The 27,003-nt window shown below is 37.1% G+C and overlaps 1 protein-coding gene and 1 long non-coding RNA gene across 4 annotated transcripts in view; one reads left to right on the forward strand and one right to left on the reverse strand.

The window, feature by feature from the left end:
• LOC107584472 (myoD family inhibitor domain-containing protein-like) overlaps positions 1-12,286 on the reverse strand; it is a 29,819-nt gene extending 17,533 nt beyond the window's left edge. Inside the window, exons 1-4 of one of the 3 annotated variants that reach the window (XM_016271108.1) lie at positions 12,040-12,286; positions 11,871-11,943; positions 9,673-9,843; positions 5,937-7,277 (exon numbers count right to left, since the gene is read on the reverse strand). In XM_016271108.1, the coding sequence (XP_016126594.1) occupies positions 7,021-7,277; positions 9,673-9,843; positions 11,871-11,943; positions 12,040-12,042 (504 nt within the window). In that variant the 5' untranslated portion in view covers positions 12,043-12,286 and the 3' untranslated portion in view covers positions 5,937-7,020. Of the gene's footprint in view, positions 1-5,936; positions 7,278-9,672; positions 9,844-11,870; positions 11,948-12,039 lie in introns of those variants that run through there. The other 2 variants (XM_016271109.1, XM_016271110.1) reach the window with 2 other exon arrangements.
• Positions 12,287-12,312: 26 nt separating this feature from the next.
• LOC107584473 (uncharacterized) lies at positions 12,313-19,068 on the forward strand. The gene is made up of 4 exons (XR_001609146.1): positions 12,313-12,384; positions 14,551-14,631; positions 15,128-15,203; positions 18,710-19,068. It is a non-coding gene; the product is annotated as an uncharacterized lncRNA (long non-coding RNA).
• The last annotated feature ends 7,935 nt before the right edge of the window (positions 19,069-27,003 follow it).

Consider the following 27,003-nt stretch of genomic DNA (forward strand, 5'->3'; position numbering starts at 1 on the left):
ATATATATATATATATATATATATATATATATACTGTATATTATTACACAGAGTGATTAAACATCTAATCATGCCATTCTTCTTCAAATTTGAATATTTCCAAAATAAATATCACCCGAAGAGATGAACGACAAACTTTGACCTAAAATAAAACAGATGGACACGAGGTAGGAAACAACAGAAGAGGGCTGTAACTGAGGAAGTGGAGATTTAGTGGGGTTGAGAGGTGCCTCTAAAGACTTACCGCAGGCTCATGAGGGAAGGCCACACTGAGGGGGATCGATACTCTGCTAATGCAACTCTCATTATTTCTCGGAATAAATTCTCCTGACTCGGGGACCGACACTAAAAGCACCTGGTGGTATTTCAGTGGCTCCACGGGGCCCTTGGGGTCCCAGGATGGCTGCATCAGACTCAGGCGGGCTACTAAAGCTCCAGACAAGCTTTGGGGACCTTTAGCACCAAGCTCTAAGGGGACACATTAACAGAGAGTCTCACAATAGACATTTTGATGTGTCTAACAAGAACACAATAAATTGTCCCTCATTACTCAGTAATTAACTCCACAGTCCCATCCCCCCCATCCTGACACTTAAATCACCCTTTCCTTCCACAAACACCCCCTATTGCTCTCCTTCCCTCCGCCTGGTCTTTAATTTCCTCTTCTCCGCAGGGTGTAAGGGCAGAGAGGTTTCATTCCATACTCCATCATTCCCTGCCATATGCGCTCTCCCACCCCAGCCCATCTTCAACCCCACCTTTTATCTCGTCCCATCCTCAGAGACCTCTCATAGGGCAACACCTGGAAAAGGGCGTGGCCTTATGACCGGGGATGATGGGATCTGCTTTGCTTCAGCAAAACCTAAAACTGCTACCAATCCCTCAGGCCTTTGCTTTCCTCAGGGCTTTCCACAATCCTCCACTGTTAATTGTTCAAATGAGGTTATTAATTGGACGCAGAGAAAAATCACCTGTCATGTCAGATGGGGATCACTTACTGATTGAAAGGTATCTCTGATATGAGCCCATGGGATTGAACGTCTGCATAGCCCAAAGGCATAAACCCACCCTAGTTCATAAGAGGGGGAGCTCACTTTTTGATTGTGTATATGGCTGACATACATCCACACTCGGATGGCCCAGATACAAAAGCCATGAGTTGTTTGATAGCCAATTGGGGACTAAATAATCTTGGGAAATAAGGGATAATGGACTTCACACCTACATAGTTCAGCATTCATAATTCAAGAGATCATTTCACATGATAAGAACTCAAGAACTGCTATTTTTTGGCTACCATACAAATTTATTTACACAAGATTTTTCTTTTTTTGACACATTCAGTAACATTGACTAAAATTAGATTTTTACATTAAGAAAATATAACCTGGACTTGCTCATGCAGAGCAGGGCAATGTGGTTAGTTGCTAGAGCTGCTATAGGGCTGTTTTGGTGTTTGGAGTGGTTTTTAACATACTGGTTTTTATGATACAGTGGGTACGGAAAGTATTCAGACCCCCTTAAATTTTTCACTCTTTGTTATATTGCAGCCATTTGCTAAAATCATTTAAGTTAATTTTTTTCCTCATTAATGTACACACAGCACCCCATATTGACAGAAAAACACAGAATTGTTGACATTTTTGCAGATTTATTAAAAAAGAAAAACTGAAATATCACATGGTCCTAAGTATTCAGACCCTTTGCTCAGTATTTAGTAGAAGCACCCTTTTGATCTAATACAGCCATGAATCTTTTTGGGAAAGATGCCCAAGAATGCTTGGCCGCATTCATCTTTCCCTCGATTGCAACCAGTCGTCCTGTCCCTGCAGCTGAAAAACACCCCCACAGCATGATGCTGCCACCACCATGCTTCACTGTTGGGACTGTATTGGACAGGTGATGAGCAGTGCCTGGTTTTCTCCACACATACCACTTAGAATTAAGGCCAAAAAGTTATATCTTGGTCTCATCAGACTTGGAGTCCTTCAGGTGTTTTTTAGCAAACTCCATACGGGCTTTCATGTGTCTTGCACTGAGGAGAGGCTTCCGTCAGGCCACTCTGCCATAAAGCCCCGACTGGTGGAGGGCTGCAGTGATGGTTGACTTTCTACAACTTTCTCCCATCTCCCGACTGCATCTCTGGAGCTCAGCCACAGTGATCTTTGGGTTCTTCTTTACCTCTCTCACCAAGGCTCTTCTCCCCCGATAGCTCAGTTTGGCCAGACGGCCAGCTCTAGGAAGGGTTCTGGTCATCCCAAACGTCTTCCATTTAAGGAATGGAGGCCACTGTGCTCTTGGGAACCTTAAGTGCAGCAGAAATTTTTTTGTAACCTTGGCCAGATCTGTGCCTTGCCACAATTCTGTCTCTGAGCTCTTCAGGCAGTTCCTTTGACCTCATGATTCTCATTTGCTCTGACATGCACTGTGAGCAGTAAGGTCTTATATAGACAGGTGTGTGGCTTTCCAAATCAAGTCCAATCAGTATAATCAAACACAGCTAGACTCAAATGAAGGTGTAGAACCATCTCAAGGATGATCAGAAGAAATAGACAGCACCTGAGTTAAATATATGAGCATCACAGCAAAGGGTCTGAATACTTAGGACCATGTGATATTTCAGTTTTTCTTTTTTAATAAATCTGCAAAAATGTCAACAATTCTGTGTTTTTCTGTCAATATGGGGTGCTGTGTGTACATTAATGAGGAAAAAAAATGAACTTAAATGATTTTAGCAAATGGCTGCAATATAACAAAGAGTGAAAAATTTAAGGGGGTCTGAATACTTTCCGTACCCCCTGTATATGGGTAGCTCCTTCAGTGTAGATCTGTGGGATTTTCTTTCCCCCTGACATGCCCTGATTGGTACTACAGCCATAAAGCCATTATCAACAATGAAAAGAAGTCACAGATGCAAAGAAATAAAATGATTTTTTTGGGAAGTTCTTTAATAGATGGCAAGACCATATGCAGAACCATTAATGAAGCCCAACAGCCCCTGTGGCTCCCACAGCTATCAGGTAATTTGACAGAGATCCAAAAGTTGTAGACATGCAGATGTTTACCGTTTAAGCAGGCATCTGTTTGCTCAGGCACGGTTTATGTCAGAGAAAATGTGAAAGGCTCCTAAAGTCTTTTTAGAGAGCAATTTAAGTGAGCTATTGTAAGTGCAGTGCATAAGAAAAGTGAAAGCAAACTAATCACAAATGAATTCTTGAATATTCCACACACATATATACATTTTTTGACCATGTTTTTTTTTTCATCGCTGTTGTTGTAATGTACTGGGAAGCCAGAATGTGCATCCATCAACAGGTTTGTATCACGGTTTTAGACTCACGGTTTCGGTGTGGTTCGGTATGTGCTATGTTTAGGGAAAAACTATACTGTCAAATAAAAATAAAGCAAATAAAAATAATCTATCTAACTACAAGCAACAGCACAAAAATACAATACAGTAAATACAAAGAAAATAAACAGTGATTTTCAGGGTTTTTCATAGGTAGGTCTAGCATTAGTTTTTAGGTACAGAAATTGAATAAAGTAATCAAATGTAAAACAGCACTGCATATTTGACTCTATAAATTAAAGACAAATCTTTATTAAAGTTACAAAAGCTATTCAATAAAGAGCAGTAAGTGATTTCTTTGTTGTTGCTGTTTTATGTCAGAGAACATGTGAAAGGCTCCTAAAGTCTTTTTAGAGAGCAATTTAAGTGAGCTATTGTAAGTGCAGTGCATAAGAAAAGTGAAAGCAAACTAATCACAAATGAATTCTTGAATATTCCACACATATATATATATATATATACATATATATATTAGGAGTGGAACGGTTAAACTTTTTCACGGTTCGGTTTGTATCACGGTTTTAGACTCACGATTTCGGTGTGGTTCGGTATGTGCTATGTTTAGGGAAAAACTATACTGTCAAATAAAAATAAAGCAAATAAAAATAATCTATCTAACTACAAGCAACAGCACAAAAATACAATACAGTAAATACAAAGAAAATAAACAGTGATTTTCAGGGTTTTTCATAGGTAGGTCTAGCATTAGTTTTTAGGTACAGAAATTGAATAAAGTAATCAAATGTAAAACAGCACTGCATATTTGACTCTATAAATTAAAGACGAATCTTTATTAAAGTTACAAAAGCTATTCAATAAAGAGCAGTAAGTGATTTCTTTGTTGTTGCTGTTTGATTAATATTAAGAAAGTGCTGTCACTTTAACAGTACGTTCAGCCGGCTATGTCTGATATAAGATACTTACCGAGACGGGCATTTTGGCATAATTTTTGTGTGCATCTGTCCATTCAAACACAATACTTCAGAGAAAGCTTAATATTTGCGCGCGTTCTGAGGCGCGGGTTTGCGCGCTTCGGATGAGCGCACGCACAAATCTTCTCACTGCGCGCGCGAGCTCGCGTCCTCTGGCTCTTAAATGTTTAAACTGGCAAAGCTTAAATGAGTTTAGTTTAAACACAGATATCAACGTGTGTTGTTCAGGTTTCACCTGTTCACGTGCGCTATCAGCACATGGGTGATGACGGAATAAATGACTGCTCATATTCCAGCATACAGCACTCGCATTGAACAAGAGTGAATGGTTTGACCATGTTTTTTTTTTCATCGCTGTTGTTGTAATGTACTGGGAAGCCAGAATGTGCATCCATCAACAGAAACATACATTAGCCAAATTTTTTTTTTTTACGTGTTATTTGTAAGAAACCATATTACAGATGCATTGTCAGATTTAAGTTGAACGCGGTCCGAACCGTGCCGAACCGTGTGTGGAGAACCGTACGGTTCGATTTTTTTCCGCAAACCATTCCACCCCTAATATATATATATCAGATGAAGCGAGTCGTACTATTTTTATCCACTTTTAACTTTAATATTTGGTATGTCCACCTTTTGCAGCAATTACAGCAGCACATCTCTCTGGCACAGTGTCAATATATTTCCTGAGAACTTCAACACTAATGTTATCCCATGCCTTCTGCAACTCAAGCCAAAGGCTTTCCTTTGAATGTACAATAGATCTGTCCAGTTTATTTTCCAACTCGCCCCAAATTTGCTCGATGGGGTTGAGGTTCGGAGTTTGAGGGGGCCAGTCCATCATTTTTAATGTTCCAGCAGATTCCTTCCATCGCAGGTAGTTCTGGCAATAGTTCGTTTTATGGGTATTATCATGGCCAATTCAACAAAAACAACTGAAATCTCTTAAATATGCCAAGTGTTCTAACAATTTTGGACACCACTGTGTGTGTATATATTTCTGTCATGACAACTCTCGGAGGGATTGGCATGGTAATGTACATGACAATGTTAATGTATTTGGTCTTGGCGGAATAGATCTGCTATGCTGCTGCTGCTGTACTGAGACTTGTTACTCCCAATACATCCACAACATGCTGCTGTAAGCATGTAAGAAATACTGCTGCTGCACATATAACACATATGAATAACCCCCATAGAGCATACATGAATCACCCTGTAGCAGATCTATACAGGTGGAGCTGGGGAAGGTGGAGGGTTTCTGAAGTGCGCTGCAAACTGCTACAGCAAACAAAAGCCAGGTATTTGAATATTGAGCAGTAAGTTCATTGGCAACCGAAACAGGAGAGAACCAATCAGCTGCCATGTGACAATGATGTTGCCAGGTCAGATTGAGCTAGGCCTATCTGACTGCGCCATCTAGAGTTTTATGCCAGAACTCTGTGTGTATATATGTATATATATATATACACAGATGTATGAACAGAAAAAATACAGATATATACACAAAAATATATTTTGCAGAAAACAAAACAGGCTATACAGTTTTGGTTGTAGATATCAATTTCTTGTAGACAAGATATGATACTACTAATATGGTAAATCCAGTGAAAGAGCTTATTGTGACAACTAAGCAATTTGATTTGCTGGTAGTCTGATAAATATTCATATGATTTTTATGTCATGACTATGTTTTACACAAAAATGGAGGAAAAAAACAGCACTACCCACTTCTTGGTAAACTGCGCTGAGGTTTTCCTGTTGTTTGAACAACCCGGTTACTCCTATGGTATCTCTATCTGATAACTGAAAACAAATGTTTAGCAAGCTAAGATAACACAATAACACTCCAGCCCACTGCCTGGCGTGATCGTTCTCTTACCTTGACCTCTCCCTGAAATAGATGCCTGAATTACATACACACAAACACACACACAAAAGTGTCGCTTTCCCCATTATGTGACGAGAGGCTGGCACTGACAAAAACGATCTATTACGCCGTCACCGTGCACTCGAGAGAGCAGTCTTCCTGAACGAAGAACAAAGGTTGATGGGCCCTAGAAAGACAAGTGTCCTACAAAACACCGTCTCAAACCGGCTGTTAACAACTGCACTCTAGTTTAAACAAGCCATCTACACAGGGACACACTGAAGGCCTTTTCTCTCCACTTCGCTCTTCATTGTGATAAAAATCGACATACGTTGGCACAAGGACCTGTTATTGTGTAGAACTGTTTACCTAGTGAAGCTGATAGGATCATTTCATCAGCCTTTCGATGCCAAACCTGAAAGTGCTTGCGAGTTTATTTCTGTTTTCAGTATTTGATCAGTTCAATAGTGTGAGTCAAAACACACTTTTTGTCAAGGGGCCTGTTTTACAGGAGGTCTTGTGTTATTTAAGTGAAAGCCACTCAACTTAACCAATCAGAAAACTTGGAGGCGCTTCTCTACCACTTTAACCAATGACATGAATTTAGAGACTGGATTATGTTGGATATAAGAGTCGAAATAGTTGCGCAGAAATCATTAATAGTAGCTTGTCATGTTTACATTTATTTTCCAACCTAGAATGACTTATTATTATTACGATTATGCTAGGTCCAAATGAGCATAAGTTAGCTTGGCTTGGCATAGACTGTAGAGTTCTGGGATGGAAAATACCAACTTTTTTAACCCAAAGTGATGTGGAATTGTAAAGTGTTCTCCCAACAAAGCAACATCTTCAGTTTTGCAGGCACATCAGTGATAGCAAACCTCAGAAATTTCCATTGCTAGTTCAAGACATTCCCCTGTTTCGTGGCAGGCGTCCATAAGGCCACAGTCAAAATCACAACTGCAGTTCCAGTTGTTATTGTGTGCAGGTTCCGCGGGCGGAGAGAAAAGCATGTAGGCAGGGCAGATGGAGTTAGCAGCTCGCTCACATGTTTCTGGTAGCATGAGGAATAATTCGTAGAATCGGCAGAAGAGACAATTCAGCACAATCCCGGCACAGAACTCTGAACAACAAGAACAAGAAATAATGGGATTGTGGGCAGTCAACAGGGAATGCTAAAGCATCTACACTTTATTCACAGCTGCAGGAAGTGTATTTAAAAGAAGCATGTAAAACCTTCCTAATGAAGAGTACACTTGTAGTTTGTATCTGTTTAGTTAGCAGAAACATGATGCTATAGATGCTGGCAATACGTCATGAAAATAAAAGGCCTGAACAAATAAAAGAATGAATTCAAGTACTGATGCAGTTCAAAAATGGCCATGTGTGGTGCTTCTTGCCAAACCAATCTAGTAAAATAAAAGTGTGATAAGTTTCAAGCTTTACGACATAATTTGGGGGGGGATTATGTTCCAAGGGTTTCAGGTTTTTAAAATATTTGTATATATAATCATATTTCTGCAATAAATTTAAAATATGTTGTTTCTACATGCACAATCACCATCTTTAAATCAATAGTTTAGTATATTGATCTGTCATTTCTATTATGTCATTCATAATGCTTCATAGTATTGTAGTTCTTTCCTTCTTGTACATTTGTCCTTTTGTCTGACTTTCAAATACTTTTTTGTGTCAAATCAAAGTTTGTATCGTTGTTCACATCATAGATGGTTGGTCTGGTTCATGGCTTTGCCTCTTTAACAAAGACTTTTGAAAAATCCCTATAGGGTAAAATACTAGTACTTTTATGTTCCGAGTGTTTCGGGCAGAAATGCAATTATGCAAAAAATTTAAATATTATATCATTTTGGGTGCTTATTTACAAAATGTTAACTATAAAATTATAAACAGATGGCTTAAAATGTTTCAAATGTAATTTCCACCGCTGTTTATTATTTCCATCACCACATGTTATCAAACAAAATCCATAATGTGATGAAAATGTCTGAAATATGACAGAAATGACAGAATTCTCCTGTGATGCTTGTATATAAACCATTGGACATTGTTAGTGGGAAAATTAAATAAACTAGCAAGAGAAAATGTGTTTTGTAAGAGTTTCTACAAGGCCAAAGTATCCATAGTTAAAGAAACACCCTTAAACATCTGTAATTTTCAAAGAAACAGCACTGGAAAAAATATTGCTGAAAAATGTTAAACATTAACAGATAGGCTTTTATCACTACTACAGTACATCACAATATGCATCCATTTAGAAATGAAATGATCATATATGTCTAACACACATGCTGCTACTGTCTTCTTAAAGCATAAAAATGAACGATGCCAGAAATGCTCAAAATGACATGTCACGATCATGCCAAGAACTTAAAAAGCCCATGGAGTGTTACATATGTTATAGAACCTAAATGCCTCTTTGAAAACTCTTTACCTTGGGATCTCGGCTGATAGGGATAGACACTCAAGGGCCCTTAATGACCAGGAGTCTGTCCGCACCTCTTGTATACAACAGTTTAAAAGCCTCCCAGCTCTCGCTGGGCACTTCTGTACACATGCATAATTTACTGAATCACCTTTTCCTTCAAAAGAGAGAAGGAATAGAGCTGTGTGGAGATGTAATCAATTATCATCCATCTGTATAGGTGTTTTTCCTTTCCAGGCGCTTCCAGGTGATTACATAAACAGGGGGATTTTAGTGTAGAATTAAAAAATTAGGGGGATTTTAGTGTAGTCGACTTAATGTGATGGTCTGTTTTTAAAAAATGTTTCCACACAGCCCAGGGTTTTGTGTAAAAAAAATAAAATAAACCAAGCTTCAAATGGGGCTTTCAAGACTTTAAGTAGATTTGAGCCTAATGCGGGACAAAACACCTTTGCCTCTGAGCATAAGAGTAGGAATTAGATTAACCTCTGAATATTGTACCAGGAAAGGCATTGTAACGCATGTCTAAACCTCGACACTATGACATAATGACTGCACCTTAAGTCATCTGAACCTACCGGCTGAATGAGGGGAAATATATTGTTCTAATTAATTTCATATTGAAAAAGCTGTTGAATCATAATAGTCATGCACAAGAGTTCGCTGCGCATGGCTTTAATAATTCATCTCTATATGTAAGTTTAATCGAATGTGCTGCTTAATTCAGTTATTCAACTGATGTAGACAGCTTTAAAATCACATGCGTTTCCTTAGTTTTCATTTTAAATTATAGATCGATTTTAAAAATGTACAATTTAAAAATGCATAATTATATGCTTGTGGCAACACATAAATTCATTAAAAAAAATCAAAGGATTTTTTAAAAGCAAGATAGTGTATAAAACTAGCGCTCATTTGAGAGAAAATTAGGAGTTGGAATTTTAATACAAGACAATTCGTGGTGGCAGTTGATGTTGTAATTATTATTCATTAGAGCATTTTAGGGCAGTATAGTGGTCTGGGAAAGAAGAAGGTGGCCAATCTGCAAACCCAGGTGTGATGTTGTGTGACTCACCTCCTCTCTCCTGGGAGTCAGATAGGGAGCTGCTGGAGGAGGAGGCAGTGCTGTACCTGTCCACTGAGCATAAGGAGTACGTGAATTCTGTAGAGCCTGTTTCTGCTTCTCTCTCCCAGGGATCCAGCTCAGGAATGGGTGAGAGCCTTCCAGGTGCTGTGCTGGATACCTCTGTTATTGCAAAAGAGAAAGAGTTTTTGGATAATCTGCATGTTTACACTTATTGAGCAAGATATTGATTTACGCTCACCTAGTAAGTGAGATTATACAAAAGGTTTTCATAAAATCCTCTAAAGTATTAAAGGAAAAGTTAATCCAAAAAGCAAAATTTTGTCAATTTTAAAACTTGTATGGCTTTCTTTCTTCAGAAAAACAGAAAATGAAATTTTTATAGAAGAATATCCATATAATGAAAGTGAACAGGGACCAGGTTTTCAAAGCAGGATTTTTAAGTAAATAATGACATAAATTCAGTCTTTTCCTCACACAACGCTATGAGGTGACTTCAGAAAAGTAGTGTCAGAGTTGTATGGGGAAATTTTATAATGTTTTTTTGTCCTTTTTGGATCTTCATTGCCCTGGTCCCTATTCACTTTCACTGTAAGAGTGCAACAACAAAAGAAATTGGTTCTACACAGGTTATACATTCGCAATGCTTATTAAAACCATTAAGTACACAGTTTTTGAGCTTCAAAACAAAGCTTGTAATGTTGTGATTCACTGCATAGCTGGTTGGTTTGGTTCATGGCTTATTACTCTTTAACAAGGACTTTTGAAAAATCCCTAAGAGAAAAATTAAATGGAAAATTACTTCTGGAACCAAGTCTGCTGAAAAAGTGGGTGGGCACTATTGCACTCTATATTCAAGCCTCAAACTCATGCCATTGTCTGAGCCAGAATCCAACATTTCATGAATCGACTCTGCAATGTTTTGAAAGTGCCACAGAGCCATATTTTTTTTTACATTGTTTTGCAAAGCTTACTTATATATTTGTCTCTGCACATTTAACTGGTCAAAGGAGAAAGTGTCATTTTTGCGGTGCTCAAATACATCACTTTTAAATACTCTAAACATCCCTGTCAGTAACAAATCTACCACTATATATGCAGAAGAATAAATGTTCTCTAATCCACCGTGTCAGTTCTCATTTCAAAAGTTCTTTCATCCTGAAGCAATGTTTATCAAGGCCTGTCTAGAAAACATGCTGAGATGTTTTCCTGTGCTCTCACTGGTCTCAAAGTGAGCCCAGAAATCATTCAATAATGAATCTGCCAGATCTGAATGCAAACTATTAATGAATCATTGCTTTGGCTGCACTACCTTGTTTATTTTTTCTTCCACCTATCCTAAATGAATTATTCAATGTGCTTTTCTCTCTTTTATTTAACATTTAATGTCTTATGATTAATTAACACACAGGACATATTTTCCGTAGAGGAATCTGCATTGTTAGTCCAAAATAAAAAAAAAAGAGAAGGGGAAAGACAAATGAAAATGGCTTTGGGCTGTATTGGCCTTTTTTCTTCTTCTCTCTCTCTCCTTCAGATTGAATAATTTAGAAAAGAGGATAAAGAACGGTTTCTCCAGAAAGTTCTGTGGTTTGTCTTCGCTGTGTTCTCGCTTTGTGAAGTGAACGTGTTATGATATGACAGACGTGGAAGATTAATCTTTCGTGTTTTATTACAGGGGAGCCCATGCTCTTTGACAACACAGTCACAGGATTTAAACAGCAGCTTTGAAATGAGCAGATTCTCAGGTGTGCCATTATCAGCTGTTCACAATCACAGCACAGCTGTCATGCATAACCATTTTATGCATGATATAATCTCTAATACAAGTCTTTCTGATAAATAAATGTGGGGATCTATGGCATAATAGACAGTGTGACAACTAGCCCCAGTCTCCCCTTCTCTGAGCATACTACTCCATCATAAAAACTAAATTTGGGGGAGGATTTACTGGATGGGGAAAGGAATAGTCATAGTGAAAAAATAGATCAAAACAGATCCATTAAGACTGGGGACAGGATTCACCTATTTCTAACTGCTCTGAAAGCTAATGCACTGTTGCACCCTTCAATCAATAACCATCTCAAAATGAGTGAGAAAACATTGTTCTCAATATGTCATGCACCAAACCAAAATCGTTTCAGTGTGTTAGACTAATATGCGAGCATGCTGGCTATTATTTAACTTACCAGCTTTTACCAAAGAGCTTCTCTCTCCAGTTTTGATCAAATCAAGCTCGATTTCCGCGTTTTGTCCAGCCATCTGTCTTAACAGTGTGATATCAAAACAGTTGTCATTTATGGTCCGAATCATGAAACAAGTACAAAGACACTGCTAAAGCTGTGTATGAAAACTTACCATTGATATACAGTTATCTTAGTGACGGGAATGTAAAGACATCACGTGAGAGATTTAAAGATGCGCGACACGCCTTCAGCAACACAAAAATGATGATTCCTATCTCACTTAAGCTGTACGTCGCTATTTTACTAATGCTTAGTCATAAAGACAGTTAGTGAGACTGAAAATGACAGAAGTTGGCTACTGTCATCAAAGCAAATGGGAGGATTTCGTTTCTCTCACACCCCCGCTAGTCGTCACTGCTGGTTTAAAGAGAGAAGCAACTTTGATCGACACGCGAGACGCACCCAAGTCTAGCGACGACGTCGTGACGTGTATTATGTTTGACGACAAAAACTCAAGGTAACGTCGCGTTTTATAATTTTTGTCATTCAGAGATGATTAATTTAGTGGGAGATCTCATTATTCATGTTCAAACACGGCTTCATATGCATATTTGATGCTGATGTTTCTAGAAGATGCCGCACTTTTTTCACAATTAGCCTAGTTGTTTCTAAAACTAAGTTATCCCTTACCAAAAAGTAGTATACTTCAAGTTTATTTTAGTAAGTATACTTAAGTAAAGTGCAAGTATATTTTTAAGTAAACTTTATGTAGTAAGTATACAAATATCAGTGTACTAGTAGTATACTTGTAAGTGTACTATTTCAATACTCCTTGGGACTAAATTGGCCCACTTTCTAGTATATAAAAGTATACTTTTAAGTATACTTTAAGTATAACAGCCATTAACTTTGAGTACACAACTAGTTTACATCAAAATGTTTAGTTTGTACTGCAACTATACTAGGTATACTGATAGTTTACTAATTAAATACTTGTAGTAGCATTTTTAGTACACTTTAAAGTATAGTCTCAGTAAAGTACTAGTTTAGTAGTTTTATACTGCAAGTATACTCGTAAGTTTTCTTTAAGTGAACTTTACATCATACTTGAAGTATACTACTATGTCCATATTTAGGTATTAATTTGTATATATTTTGTTAGATGAATATCTGAACATACAAAACATCAAAAGAACAGGGTATCTGCTTGTAAACAAAAACATTTTATTCTAGCTTCATGCATTCTTTTTTTAAACACTTGAATGTGGATAAGTTTCATAAATAAAGAAATAAACAACATTTTGAACAAAAAAGCTGAAAAAAGACTATGAATTCGATCAACACCCCAAAGCTTGACAGTCATTATTACCTCTTCATTGGTCGACATTTTATTACATAATGTTACATAGTTTTGATACTGTTTTATGTCTGATGATCGTGTTAGAATACAAGTGGAAGCATCTGTTGTTTCGGTTTCTTCTTCACTTGTGTTTTTTGGAAATTCTGTACCGAAGATGTGTACTAGCGCCCCCTACAGTATAACAATGAAAACACGGATTCTAGGAACACAAGTATAGCTCAAATATATTTAGACTTTTTCTAAGTATAAGTCAAGTATACTTAAATGTCATTTTATGTATATTTCTGAGAAGTACATAAAGCCCATTTCTGAGAAGTACATAAAAAGTAGACTAGAAGTATACTTTCCTATTTTTAGTTTAAAAGAAGTATACTAATAGCACACTTGAATAAACTTCTTTTTCGTAAGGGATAGGCAATTTGGCTCTGTAGAATTCTCTTAAAACACTGTTTTAACACTCCCACTATTTACTTAATTTGTCTAATTACAACACTCGCACTATTTACTAAATTTGTCTAATAACTGTCTAAACATTTTTTTACCTTTTTTTCTGACTTCTGTTTTCTGTACTTGGTAAACAAGTACAGTAATTTTGGGGGGGAAAAACGCTTTCATAATTGTTTGTGGTGGAGATAACAACCCTAAAAAAGTAAAAACAACTTATATAAATAATATTCATACTATAAATATTGAAATATATTAGTATAACACAGTTTTGGTCTTTTACTGTTTTTTTTAAAGTTGAATAATTCATTCATGATGGGTTTTCATATTGTAAGATTGAAAGTCTTAGTCTGTGACGATATAAAATCTATACGTAGAAGGTATTCGAAAAAGAAATAATCAAAGCATGGTAAAAACTTTGCAAGACAGTGTGAATGTGAACTGGATATAACAAAAAGAAAAGAAAAAAAGTTGTAAGTGTTAATAAAAATCAACCCTTGGGACATAAAAGTGCCATAAGTTGAAGAAACGCCCAATTATGCATCTACTTTCTTCCAATATTATTCACAGAGTTTCACAAGGGGAAAAAATACTTTTTTATTCAGAGCCTTATGCTTTAGCCTGTAGCACTACTGCAGTGAAGTTCAGTAGTTTTTTCATTGTGCACAAACATGTCTACACATACCTATTCACACAAAACAATCATAGTTCAGCTTCTACAACACATGCTTCTCATATAAAAGCCAGTCAGCAGAGATGAACTGATAATGAGCTCTATTCAGATTTCTCAAGGTTTACAAGCCTGCCAATTTACTCTAACTAGCCTGCAGATTAGAGTTGCATTTTAAAGGATGCCCTGCTGTGTTTGCATATGTTTAGAGAACAAGGGGCCTGCTAATTGAAAAATTAAGATGTGGGAATGTGTGTGGGAGTGGACCGTGCCAGATGCCTTCTTCAACGGTGAGTGCTGGTTAAGTGTGAAGAGCACCCTGTGAAAGAATATTGCATGCTGGAGACAACAGGCAGGATATAGATTATGCTCAGATCACAAGGATTCCATTCATTGCAATATGTTCCTTTGTTCCATAATGATTATCATAAAATGGCAGTTTGTCATGTAGCAAATCCCTCATCTAAAGCAGTAGATAGAGAAAAACAACAACTATAATACATTAAATTTGCTTAAGGAAAAATAGGCATAATACACGGTTACTTTTGGTTACAAACACAGCTACGATCTTCATCTTTAAATCAATCAATCAATCAAATGTTGCAGGTTCAGTGCAGTTCATGTTTCATCTCCAAAAAAAAAAAAACACTTTAAAGGATTGCAATCTTAATAAGTTCAGATTTGATAAATATATCAAACTTTGCAAGGTTTTTAGGCTATATATCATCTAAGACCAACATGCAATGATAAGCAGTTTTAATCAGTTTTGTTTGCATATGTTTACAGAACAGAGGGCCTGTTAATGGAAAAATATGAATGTGTGATAGACTGGATCAGATGCCTTTTCAAAAGCAAGTGTTGAGTAAGTGCTGTGTTTTTAAGCTATATATCATAAAGACAACATACAACGCATATACATATGTTTGCTTTTTTGCATACAGACTTTTGTAAAATGTCAGACATCTTTGAATATGCTGTCTCATAATACGCTAACATTTCCTTCTTACCTTGAGACAAAGACAGATAAAATGATCATCCATGGAGTCATATTCTAAATCCAGTTGTTAATTAATTATACTGCAACCAGATTCCCTTCCTCTAAATTATTTATGAGTTAACCCCTCTTTCATCCTCCAGTAATGAAATACATTATGCGTAATGACAAAAATAGATTAATTCATTTGTATAAAAGGAGAAAAACCTTGCTGCTTTAAATTGAATGATAAATATAGCTTCCCATCCCCCATACAAAGACACTCAGTTCCTAGATTTACATGATGATGGATGAGTTGAAACAGAATGACTTTGATAGACTCATAGTTATGATTCTAATGGATTGATTGGAGTCAAAATGAAGCTACTTGAAGGAAATATGTAATTTCTGCACCATTTGCATCAAGAAATTGCAAAAATATTAATTTTGAAAAGTTTTCAGCAAGCAGTTGTCTCTGCATATTAAGCTTGTTAAGATAAATATTTGAAAAAAATATATAAAAAAGGTTCAAATTAACACACTTCAGCTTTAAGTTTCCAATTGTTCCCGACATTGGAACTAACGCAGATAATTCCTCAATTTCCAAACAAGGTTATGATGTCATCTGGCTCCTAATAATGTCAATAAATCTCCCGGATTTGTCAGCTTTTATCAAATGTTTGAGGACAGCTATGTGACCAGGCCATCATACCAGGTTATTCCAGTGAAAATGACAAAGAAATATCCCTCCCAAGGACAGTCAAAATAGATATCAGAATTTCCAATTAAGACTACAGATAAATGGCCTCACAATACTGCAAAATATCACAGGAATATGAGAAAAGGAGGAAATTGGATTTGGTGAAGTTAAACAGTATATGACTTAAATCTGTTGGGGATTCTCTCTCAAACAAAGAAAGTGAAGGTTTCCTAAGGCGATGGCTTCACTTGGGAATTCCCAGGGTGATCCAAGGGGGGCTCAGAAAACCCTTGAAGTTATTCAACCCGGTAAATGACTAAATAGATTTTTTTTTCTATTAGCTGATAGTCCCACATTGGTTGAAGGCAGACTATTTGACTCTCTGTTTTTTTATTTAATTAGATGTCAAAGTCAAAATGATCATCTTTGATGAATATTTTTGAATTATTGATATTCCTGGCAATATTGTCTTGGCACTAAATGGATATTCTAGTAGAATATAGATATTCCAGTCTGAGGAGCAGATTATATTAACCTGCTTAGATATTTTGTAGTCACATTTGTCTTTTTGAACTTATTTTTATATTGTTGGACTTCCATTAACCAAATTCCATATATTCCATATGTATAGATATATAATATAAATGTATAATATAATTATATTTCTTTGACTTCATTATGGCATTTTTTATTTTTGATGAAAGAAAACCAAGGCCAGTCATTTAGCAGAAAACAATTAACCATACAAGTAAAAATTCACTTTTTTTTGCAAAGAGAGCTTTTACCATTAGTGTAATTATGATATGACATCAGACATTCTCAGTAAAGTATTGTCTTGTTGTTATTGCGTAAGACGGATTATGATTGGGTTTAAGCGCAGGCACATTATGAGGTGAGCCCTAAGTAGTGCTGAGGAGGGAACAACTCTCTTATGGTGTCAACCAGATAATAAGCTCCTTGATTCATATATACTTTAAGAGTCAAGGGTAACACAATGCTAGCCTTGTATTTCTCTCTCTCTCCCTCTATGTGTGTGTGTCCTTGCTGGTGAGGATCTCTTTTGTCCTACATTTTCATGAGTGTGGTCTCCCTCCGTCTACTAGTGCTGCAGGCATATCTTCATACAGCACTGTTTTTATACACTGTCAATTCATCTCTCTCATTACCATCATTGATAAGGCCTTTGATACATCTTATTACAAGGTTAATTGGGACAAATCTGAAGCATATCCCCTTGTATCTTTTAATGTGATATGTCTCAAATACTCGTTGCTCAAGGTAGGCCGCATACCACAACTACAAAACAGAGTAAAAGACCCTCTAGTGCAATGTAAATGTTCACAACAGCTGGTATTCATTGATTGGTGTGTTCCAACAGTGAGCGGTTTATTGTGTTCCTGGGTCTGTTTGATGTCTTACCTTGGACTGTTGTGCTCGAATGTGCTTTTAATGGTGGTGTGTATGCGCCAAATTGTTCATTAAATGATTTTAACAGTGCAGTGTGACCAACTGCTCGCCTGTTGTCAAATGTTCAAACTGATTTGAGAATAAGAGGAGGTGTCTCTTGGAAGATAAGGATGCCATTCAGCCTATTTTGTACAAATGTTCAGGACCAGGCAGAATCTGCAGACTTTTTACTCATTTTCTGGGGATTTGGGGGGAAAATGATCAGAATAGCAGCAGAATAGATTTAAACAAATTGTGTTAAATGGAGCTTAGAATTGTACAATGCTAGAGGTAGTTGAAAGTGTATGAAATGTACCAAATTTGTCATAAAGCAACAAGTACAAGAATACAAGAAACTTCTTATACTTTCAAAATTACATTCAGTGTGGGCCTGAAAATGTGCCTTAAGTTGTTGTTTTTGAAAATTACTAATCACATTTAGCAATATGGCAAGACAGAGAAAATCATTTTCATCTTAGATTTGCAGTTTTTTTTTTTTTTTTTTTGGAGATGTGGCAGATTTTGACAGAAGTTAGACAGAATTATGACTACAACTGCCTTTGTTCAGTGATTAATATTGCTAATGGTACATTTTAAGTACCAGGACTCAGTCTTTGCTACCATATTTTGACTTAAAATTTATGATTATTAAGCAATTTGGACTTCAAATACCTGTGACGAACAATTATTCTACAATTGTTCGAAGGACCTTTGGGCAATTAGGTCTTAAAGCTGATTATTGCAGAACATTGCTGTGAAGATTTCAATAAGACAGAAAATGAGTTTGACAGACCTGCAAGTTCTTACCTATTGCTCGGTTTCAAATAATAAATTTGCTGACAAGGCCTCTAAAGAGTCTGAGGTCCGCACAGTGCCGACTGTATGTTCAGGTGGGAAAGTTTGAGAGCCTTTATTATCTGGGCTAATAAGATCTTTCAATTATGAAGAATGAGATGAACAAATTAATTAATGGTTCTGATACAGTTTTTTGCAACCTTCAGCAAATGTTCTCTTGAGAAATATATGAGAGCACATGCTGATTTTGTCTTTTCCTTTTGTGTGAATACATTTTTTTTTTTGCCTTATTTCTCACTTTAGTACACAGTGATTGCCTGTGCTGTGCTTTTCAGAACTGATATTGTGTTAGTTTTCAATAAATGTAGCACAGGTGCGATAAAAGCACTGTAATTAATATTATTGATGCCACTTTTTGCTCTTGTGACACATTTTTTCTTCTTTTATCCTATAGGTTAACTCGTCCTTTGCTGAAAAATGTCACATTACCCAAGTATACAGGAGTGAAGCTTTTGCCGTCGTATAATTTTCCCATAAAATGGGAACATTTAAGTGTAGAGCGGTGGAATTGTGTGTCAATGAATGGTCCCGTTAATAGTGATATCACTCCCTGGAACAAAAGGATGGAAGGCTGAACGAGAATAGAGGAGTGGAGGTGAGTCCATGGAGTGTGTACCGTCGGCCATTTCCGTCCCCTCCGTTTGGGTCATGCACTAGCCCATCGAGAGAGCGCGTACATGACTGACAATACCCGCAAGACAAACGGTCCACTCAAGCACAAACCACGCTCAGACAAAAATGTGCAAAAAAAAATAATAGTTATTAAATTAATTGCGGTCGTAATCTCGTAAAATATGTGTCAGAAAATGATACGCTGTTCGATTAACACATAACACGGATGTCAAATATGTAATAAAATCCTGATCAATAAAACAATAACCATGTTGTTAAAAGCAGCCATTGAAAGGTGTTGCCAGCTCTGTGTTTCAGGGGTGAGCACCCCTTTTAATATAAACGGATTTCATCTTTCCACTGTGTCACCTAAATCACCACAATGTTTGTGTATACAATTATAATAAGTTAATAAATTGTAGCAATGGATGGATTAGGAATACTCTCATCGACCCCATATATCAGGCATTGTCATAGGCACAGAAAATTCATGTCTAACAATCTGTTGATTACGCTGTGCTCTGAAGACGCAGAGAGAATAGCTTTTAGTAGATACGTTATTTGAACCTCTTGCATTGTTAAAATCAATAAGTTTCAAGCAGTAATGACCACAATTAATGAGTCTTTTTACATCTTCAGTTATCTATATCTATTTTAGTCTTAACGGCAGGTTTAGTATTCTTACATTCTGCGTCTTTCTGAAAAACGACACTTTTGTCTTTGCAAAGAACAGAGCTCATTGATTTTGTAGTGAATGACATGCTGTACCTTGGCCCTAAAGCAGCGCATTGAGAGCATACGGCATAAATGATCACCTATTGTTCCAGATACATCGTCTTAGTGCTAAAAATTCACTATACGCTAAAAGGAAATGGTATAAGTTTGGGTCTCATAATGATTCTTTTCCAGCTGAAAAGATATTTGTGCATAGCATTCAAATGTATCATCGACCTAAATGTGCTTCTTTATGAAAAAGTGTTTTAAGGGAAGGCTTTCATTAAAAAAATTGAAAGCGCATTCCTCTTTCTCTGCTCAAGCACACTGAAATAATGTTCATGCCACATTGACTTCCAAAGGAACATTAGTGTATTTATCTATTTATGTGGAATGATTTGAAAAAGCTGTTAATTTGAAAAAAAAAAAATATTTTTTTTTTGCCAGGGAAATATTCATTTGAGTGAATTAATTGTGTAGCAATTAAAAGTGGCATATTTTGGAAATGGCTGTAGCTGGAGGTGTGAATTTTGTAAGTAGGGTTAATTAACACTGGCCCTGCATTGCCAATGAAACCATCAATGCATTTGAGTTGCAATAGAGCTTAGACTTAATTCAGAGCGACTCTTTGTGAATGAGTTTTATCATGCATGCTATTTGTGAATATTATTGGTTATTTCACCACAAGGAATTTATGGCCTTATATGCATACTTTATTTACTGCATATGTCCTCAGTGAACCAGTATGCTGTGTCTATATAGGTGAAATAAAGATATATATATATATATATATATATATATATATATAGTCCTTACAGTTAAGGAGTAGTTCACCCAAAATGAAAATTTGCTGATGATTTACTCACCTTCAGGTCATCCAAGATGTTGATGAGTTGACGAGAAATTTAGCATCACATCTCTGCCGTGAATGGGTGCCGTCATAATAACATCTGATAAAAAACATCACAATAATCCACAAGTAATCCACACGACCCCAATCCATCAATTAATGTTTTGAGAAGTGAAAAGCTGCATGGTTGCAATAAACTAATCCATCAAGACATTTTTAACTTCAAACCCCTGCTTCGGGGCTGAATTTTTTTTGGGTGCACTGTTCCTTTAAATCATGCTCCATTTTCAGTAACTGGTTGAAATTGTTGTGGTATTTGTAATAAGCAGAACAAATCTTCATTAATAAATTAAAATTCACGTCTTATGCAAAATAGGCATTTGGTGTCTACTAGTTTTAGATGTATGTATATAATTTTGTGGTTCATTTTACCACTGTGCTACAGGACCCCATTGTCCATCGTTTAGGAAATGAAAGGAGAAAGATGGAAAGAAATATAGATTTACAATTACTCAATCTCGCAGTGCGAAAGCAATGCTGTGATGTCCTTACAGTAGATTAAACAGTCCCATGATCTTAGCAAGCAAAGCAAGATATCAGTGCACTAGCAGAGCCAGTGGTCAATAATTGAATGAGAGAGGCCCATTGTCCAATTACACAGATTATCAGTGGAGGCTCCCCCTCTCGTTAACGACTAAAGACAAGGATGAGTAATTAAAAAGATTCATGTTGTGGCCACTTAATGATCCTCTCTCTTTTTTGTGCCTCATCTGTGGTTACCAGAGCATTTAAAGGAGGGCATCGTACCAAAACTCCCTTAGCTTTTCAAATGCCTTTGGCTACATGTGTACTGTCGGAAAGTGCCCAGCATACAGGCTGTTTGCATAGGAACTGGGCGTGTTTGGGTTACTCAGCTGTTGAAACTACAGAATTAAAGTCTTTTTGCATGGATTTGGCGGTCTGTCCGCATACCTGAAAGCTCAGGTCAGGAAGAAATTCTTTGAGCTATCGAGTATGTAACTGCTCTTTGCAGTGAAGAAAGGTTTTGATTAGTGCAATCTGGAATTTAAACCGATTGCGGGTGCGTCGAAATGTTCACTAACAATAGGTGATTCAAGAGTTGTTTCCTAATGTAGATGGCAATAAAAAATAAAAAAATAGTGAACTCTTATCATTGGACCTACTTTAAAAAAAACTGAGTTAACTTCAAAATGCTGTCTATTTATTAAGTGTTACATGGTTGATTTTGCCTGTTCTTGGACAGGCAAAGGTCAGGTGCATCTTTTCATTTTTAGGCTCGTTCTTATCCAGTAATGGGACAAATTCACTAAAAGGTTGGTTCACTTTTGTTGAGTTCAAAATAGTGTGTGCTTTCAATAAATAGCTGCAGTCCAGTTTAATATGCCTAGCAATAGCACTGCGCCATATTTAAATTCTTATAAATTTTAATTGTTGTTCTTTGTAAATGAATGTAAATGTGTGTTAATGTAGACATTAGTTGATGCTGTTACTGTCTGTGGGAAGCTGATGGTAAACATAAATGTATTAAAAAGTGATTGTTGTGCCTTTTTCTGTTGATCATGTAGTAGTAATTCACTCAGTGATGGAGAAGAGCATTCTAAGTTTTATATATCCAATCAAGTTCATTTTCAGAAAAAAGGTACCTACATTGCTGTCCCTGTGAAGTAAAATTTGCACACAGCAAAAAAAAAAAAAAAGGCCATGTTTGAGCTGTTACCTTATTATTATTTTAGATGGATTTTAAACATTCAAATAACCAATTCAATTTATCATTATTGAATTCCCCTTGTTGCTGAAAGCACCTAAAACACTGATTTGATTTGACTTCATGATGACTTACTGTTCTTGTGGTCAGCCTGATACAAAGCACATTTAGTAGTCAAATTGAAGTGATTAAATTTGTTGTTGACTTCTACCAGCTCAAACTCAACTTTTCTGAAAACCTCGACTTCCAACTCAAAGTTGGATATCTCGGGCCAAGGATTTTCCTTAACCTATTTTCCTGAGCCCTAGACCTCAGGGCTGAATTCATAAAAGCTCAGGCTGTCGAACAATTTGTCTTTTGACAGGAGGGACCAGTGAAGCCACCAGAGGCTGGTCAACAGTGAGTGGCAGGGCCCGAGCCTGGGGCGATACCTGTGGGGCGGGTGGCTGAATGGGTATTGCAGAAGCAGCTCCGGTAAGAGAGAGAAAGGGAAAGAGAGAGAGAGAAGGGGTATGAAGGAGGGAGCAGGCTGCCATCTGGCCCCGGAGAGGGAATTGGGTGGTACGATCAAGCCGAGGGTGGTGTCAGATCAGAGCGGTCAGGGCTGGTGGTGAACAGATGTTCTGGGGTGAACGCGCACACTAGCAAACGCACTCTGGAGGGAACACGTGTGTCCATCAGTGGCTGGAGAATGCTGCTGTTCTGACCTTGAGCAAGGAAACATGTCAAAGTCTCTTTGCTCAAAAAAACAAACACACACAAACACACAGAGCTCGTAGGGAATTAACCTGTTCTGTATTTACATTTATGTCAGGAAAAAGAGGCCATGACCACTACCGCATTGCAATTTGTAGATCGTTGCATCCCAAGTCTAAAATGCAGCTAGGAAGTTATTTCGATTAATGGACGTACTATAAAAAATGAAGTGTTAATTTTCTGACTATCATATCCTTCTTTGTGTGAGAAGCAGACCTTGGTTGATGCAGCAATGTCCGATTCATGAAAGAATCATCAGATCTTTTCAATGAATCAGTGAAGTGAACACACACAAACCGTGAACACACACCCAGAGCAGTGGGCACCCGGGGAGCAGTTGGGGGTTCAGTGCCTTGCTCAAGGGCACCTCAGTCATGGTATTGAAGGTGGGAGAGAGTGCTGTACATTCATTCCCCCCACCTACAATCCCTACGGTGTACTATAAAAAATGAAGTGTTAATTTTCTGACTATCATATCCTTCTTTGTGTGAGAAGCAGACCTTGGTGTGTTGATGCAGCAATGTCCGATTCATGAAAGAATCATCAGATCTTTTCAATGAATCAGTGAAGTGAACACACACAAACCGTGAACACACACCCAGAGCAGTGGGCACCCGGGGAGCAGTTGGGGGTTCAGTGCCTTGCTCAAGGGCACCTCAGTCATGGTATTGAAGGTGGGAGAGAGTGCTGTACATTCATTCCCCCCACCTACAATCCCTGCCGGTACAAGACTCGAACCCACAGCCTTTGGGTTATGAGTCCGACGCTCTAACCATTAGGCCACGACTTCCCCAGTTGATTCAGTTTACAAAAATGACTTAATGATCTGGTTAACAGCTCACTACAGGAAGGATTACCAGTGAATAATGGCTTAAATTTTGAATTGATTCTCACAAAAAGCTGTTGAATGAATTTTATAGTGCTTTTGAAAGCTTCAGTCCTCATTCATTGTAATTTCATCCCCAAAAAAAAAAGTTATTAGTACAGTCAGAATTTCTCCTTTTATGTTCAAAAGAAGAAAGTAAATGGAACAGCATGATGGTTAGTAAATGCTGACAGAATTTTTGGGTAAAATAGGTATATATTTAAAAAATTTAATATGGCTCTAAAATACCACATTGATATTTAGAAATCCTTGGTACATTTGCTGTGACAACAAACAAATGATGTCAGAAAGGTCCAGTTCTTTACACAGAATCTGTTGTCCATGTCTTCCCGTACTCCTGGGATGGAGAATGGAGTAAAATGGGCACTTTTTCGTGTGTTAAAGTAGCAATTTCCTGCGTCCTCATCACCTAGGAACTTGCTAATCAATAAGCATTTAATTAGTCAATTATATGCCATTAATTTAACACCCCTGAAGGTACAGTCATCTCCGTGAAAGTACGTGCTTTAGGAAATTTATCTATTGGTAAATGTTAAGGCAGACAATTAAGTTCTCAAGCAGGGATGTAAAAATCGACAAGCCGTCATGTGAGGATGTGAAAAAGAGTTTGTGGAACCCAAGCTCTGGCTTCTCATCTTTTCACTAGTGTTTTTTCCTCATGGTGACAGAGGAGTGGAGATGAAAAGAGTGGACTGCCGATAGTAAAATTCATTTTAATATAATGTGTTTTGGAATTTAACATAAAAATAATAATACAATATTATGTTACTATGGTCTAATTAAAGTTGTAATAGGTGATTGTCTTCAGAAACATTTTTTGTTATGCTGGTTGAAAGTCTCTTCACATCCCGATAGCAATCATTAAGTTAAGTGGTCTAAATGTATTTGTCTGTATTTATATATTCTGTGGAAGGCGTAGGATCAAGAAATGTTCGTCCAATCAAAACGCTCGGTCCAAGCGTTTTAATATGCTTTCCTACCTGCCTGTCAACGTATGTATTAGCATACCTCTGCGCACCCTGTTCACGCAGACAGGATACGTCATCAGCTGTGTTCCGATCGATATGATCCCTACACAGTGTTCATTGCTCCCTCCTCACTGAGCGTGGGAAATCCGTTGATGTTTACTTCACTTCGGAACATGGGCTGGAATTGGGAACCGCTGATGTAGCCTATTGTAGTAATGTTGTCTCTGGTCTGTGAGCGTAAATGCATTCAGGGGGCGTGGCTTTGGACGGCGATTGCAGGGAGGGTGGGATGTTTGCTTTCAGTGCTATCAGGCTAAAGTTAGCATTTTCCAAGATCTCCTACTGCTCCTTTAATTCTATTGTTATGTTAATAATGTTCTAATTAAAAGCAACTAATTGCAGTGCATATTGCTGATGTTTTTTTTTTTGCAGTTTATTTCTTGTGCTGTCAGTATTTTGACTAAAAACGAACAAAACTAACCCATTTAAATATTACATATTTTTTTATTTTCTATATATGTAATGTAACTGCATGACCATGCAGGCTTTTTTGTTGAGGCCTTTTTTTATGAAAAGTAACACGTTACTCCTTACTTCCAGAAGTAATATGATTACATAACACACTTTATTTACAATATGTTACCCCCAACTCTGAAGATCATCATTTGAAGAGATGTTAAATAAAGCCTGTAACTGTATGTACCAAGATTATTATTTTTTTCTATTTACATCCTATTTACAGTAGCGGACCCAAAGAAAAGGCTTTAAGGCAGTATAAGACTTATTTATACATCCACAACAATAATCCTTGAACGCCTCTAGGACTTAACTGTACATGATTGGCCTCCATTATGATATTCTGCTGTATGATATTTTGCTGTATGACCTTCCAATAGACAACAACACAATTGTTTTACAGTAAGCATATTTTAATCTTTTCTCAGACGGCATCTGTATGTTATTTATTCAAGCAAATTGTCTGTTTTTATTGCTGACAGCAGTCATATTTGTAAAAATTAGCCCTTTGCTACAAAATAATGTTTATCGCTTTATAAACTGCAGGCTTATGTTTTATTTATGCCATATGATGAGAGAAAATAGAGCCTGAATTGATGTTTGCTAATAGGCTGCAAAATAAGAAGCCTTCACATAATAGCGGAGTCACTGGCGGCCAAGAGGCTTGTAATTCCTGGTGTCAATATTTGAATTGCTGGGGGAACTATTGCAGACACTGCGAATATATCCGAGCACCGTTTTGCTCCTAGTCTATTAAAACTAACATCTGTTGAAGCATACATTACGTTTTAAAAATAACCGAACAGAGATCACCCGGTAAAGTACAGTTAACCAGATGTCGTTTTAAAAGTGGCAGATGGAACAATGAAAGGCGGATTGGAAATTAAAAAGCACAGCTAAAGGTCAGATCAATTAAGGTGCCCGTCGCCGGCTCCCATGTGACAATTAAGATGAGTTTAAAGCGCTTTGAGCGATGGGACAGCCTGTACTGTAGCTGTTGCTGGGGTGAACTTCTTAAGGGCATAAAAATGTATGGCATGGGACCAGAGGCCCCTGGAAGTGAAGTGGATTTGCAGTGGGTCAAGGTTAATAACCCTCACAGATAAACCTGTTTCAGTGTCTCCGAGCTGAAATGGAGACCTTTGTCCATCAGTATTAAGCTACAAATAAATTAACAGTGACTTTAAGTGACATTGCAAGAGGGAAGGTTGGACTAAATTCATAAGTTGAATGTCATTTCACAGTTTCTTTGGTTTCTTGTCATTAAGCCACTGGTTCTCAGTTGGTTTTGCTTCAGGACACCGATTTTGCTTTGGACTATAACACATGTGATTTATATTATGCATTTTATTATTATATTCATGAATATGCTGTCATGCTCACATGTCTGTCAAAAACTCAGTTCTTTCTTTCTTTCTTTCTTTCTTTCTTTCTTTCACAAGCACATGCCAGGGGTTTTATTTTATTCTCTGACCACATAATACCCCTATTTTGCCATTTAAATATATGTTTATTTTATGGTTTTGTTCATACAGTGCATGTCAACCAAACTCACTCTTATGATTTTGCTCTCACAAGTCGAGCTTAGTTAAAGTGAGCAAGTAAGCTTATTTATCAAGTATGCGCAAACATATGGGTTTTATTTTATATGCACATTATA

Source organism: Sinocyclocheilus grahami, unplaced genomic scaffold (genome assembly GCF_001515645.1).
Source record: "Sinocyclocheilus grahami isolate Dianchi unplaced genomic scaffold, SAMN03320097.WGS_v1.1 scaffold60.1, whole genome shotgun sequence".
Taxonomy (NCBI): Eukaryota; Metazoa; Chordata; class Actinopteri; order Cypriniformes; family Cyprinidae; genus Sinocyclocheilus; species Sinocyclocheilus grahami.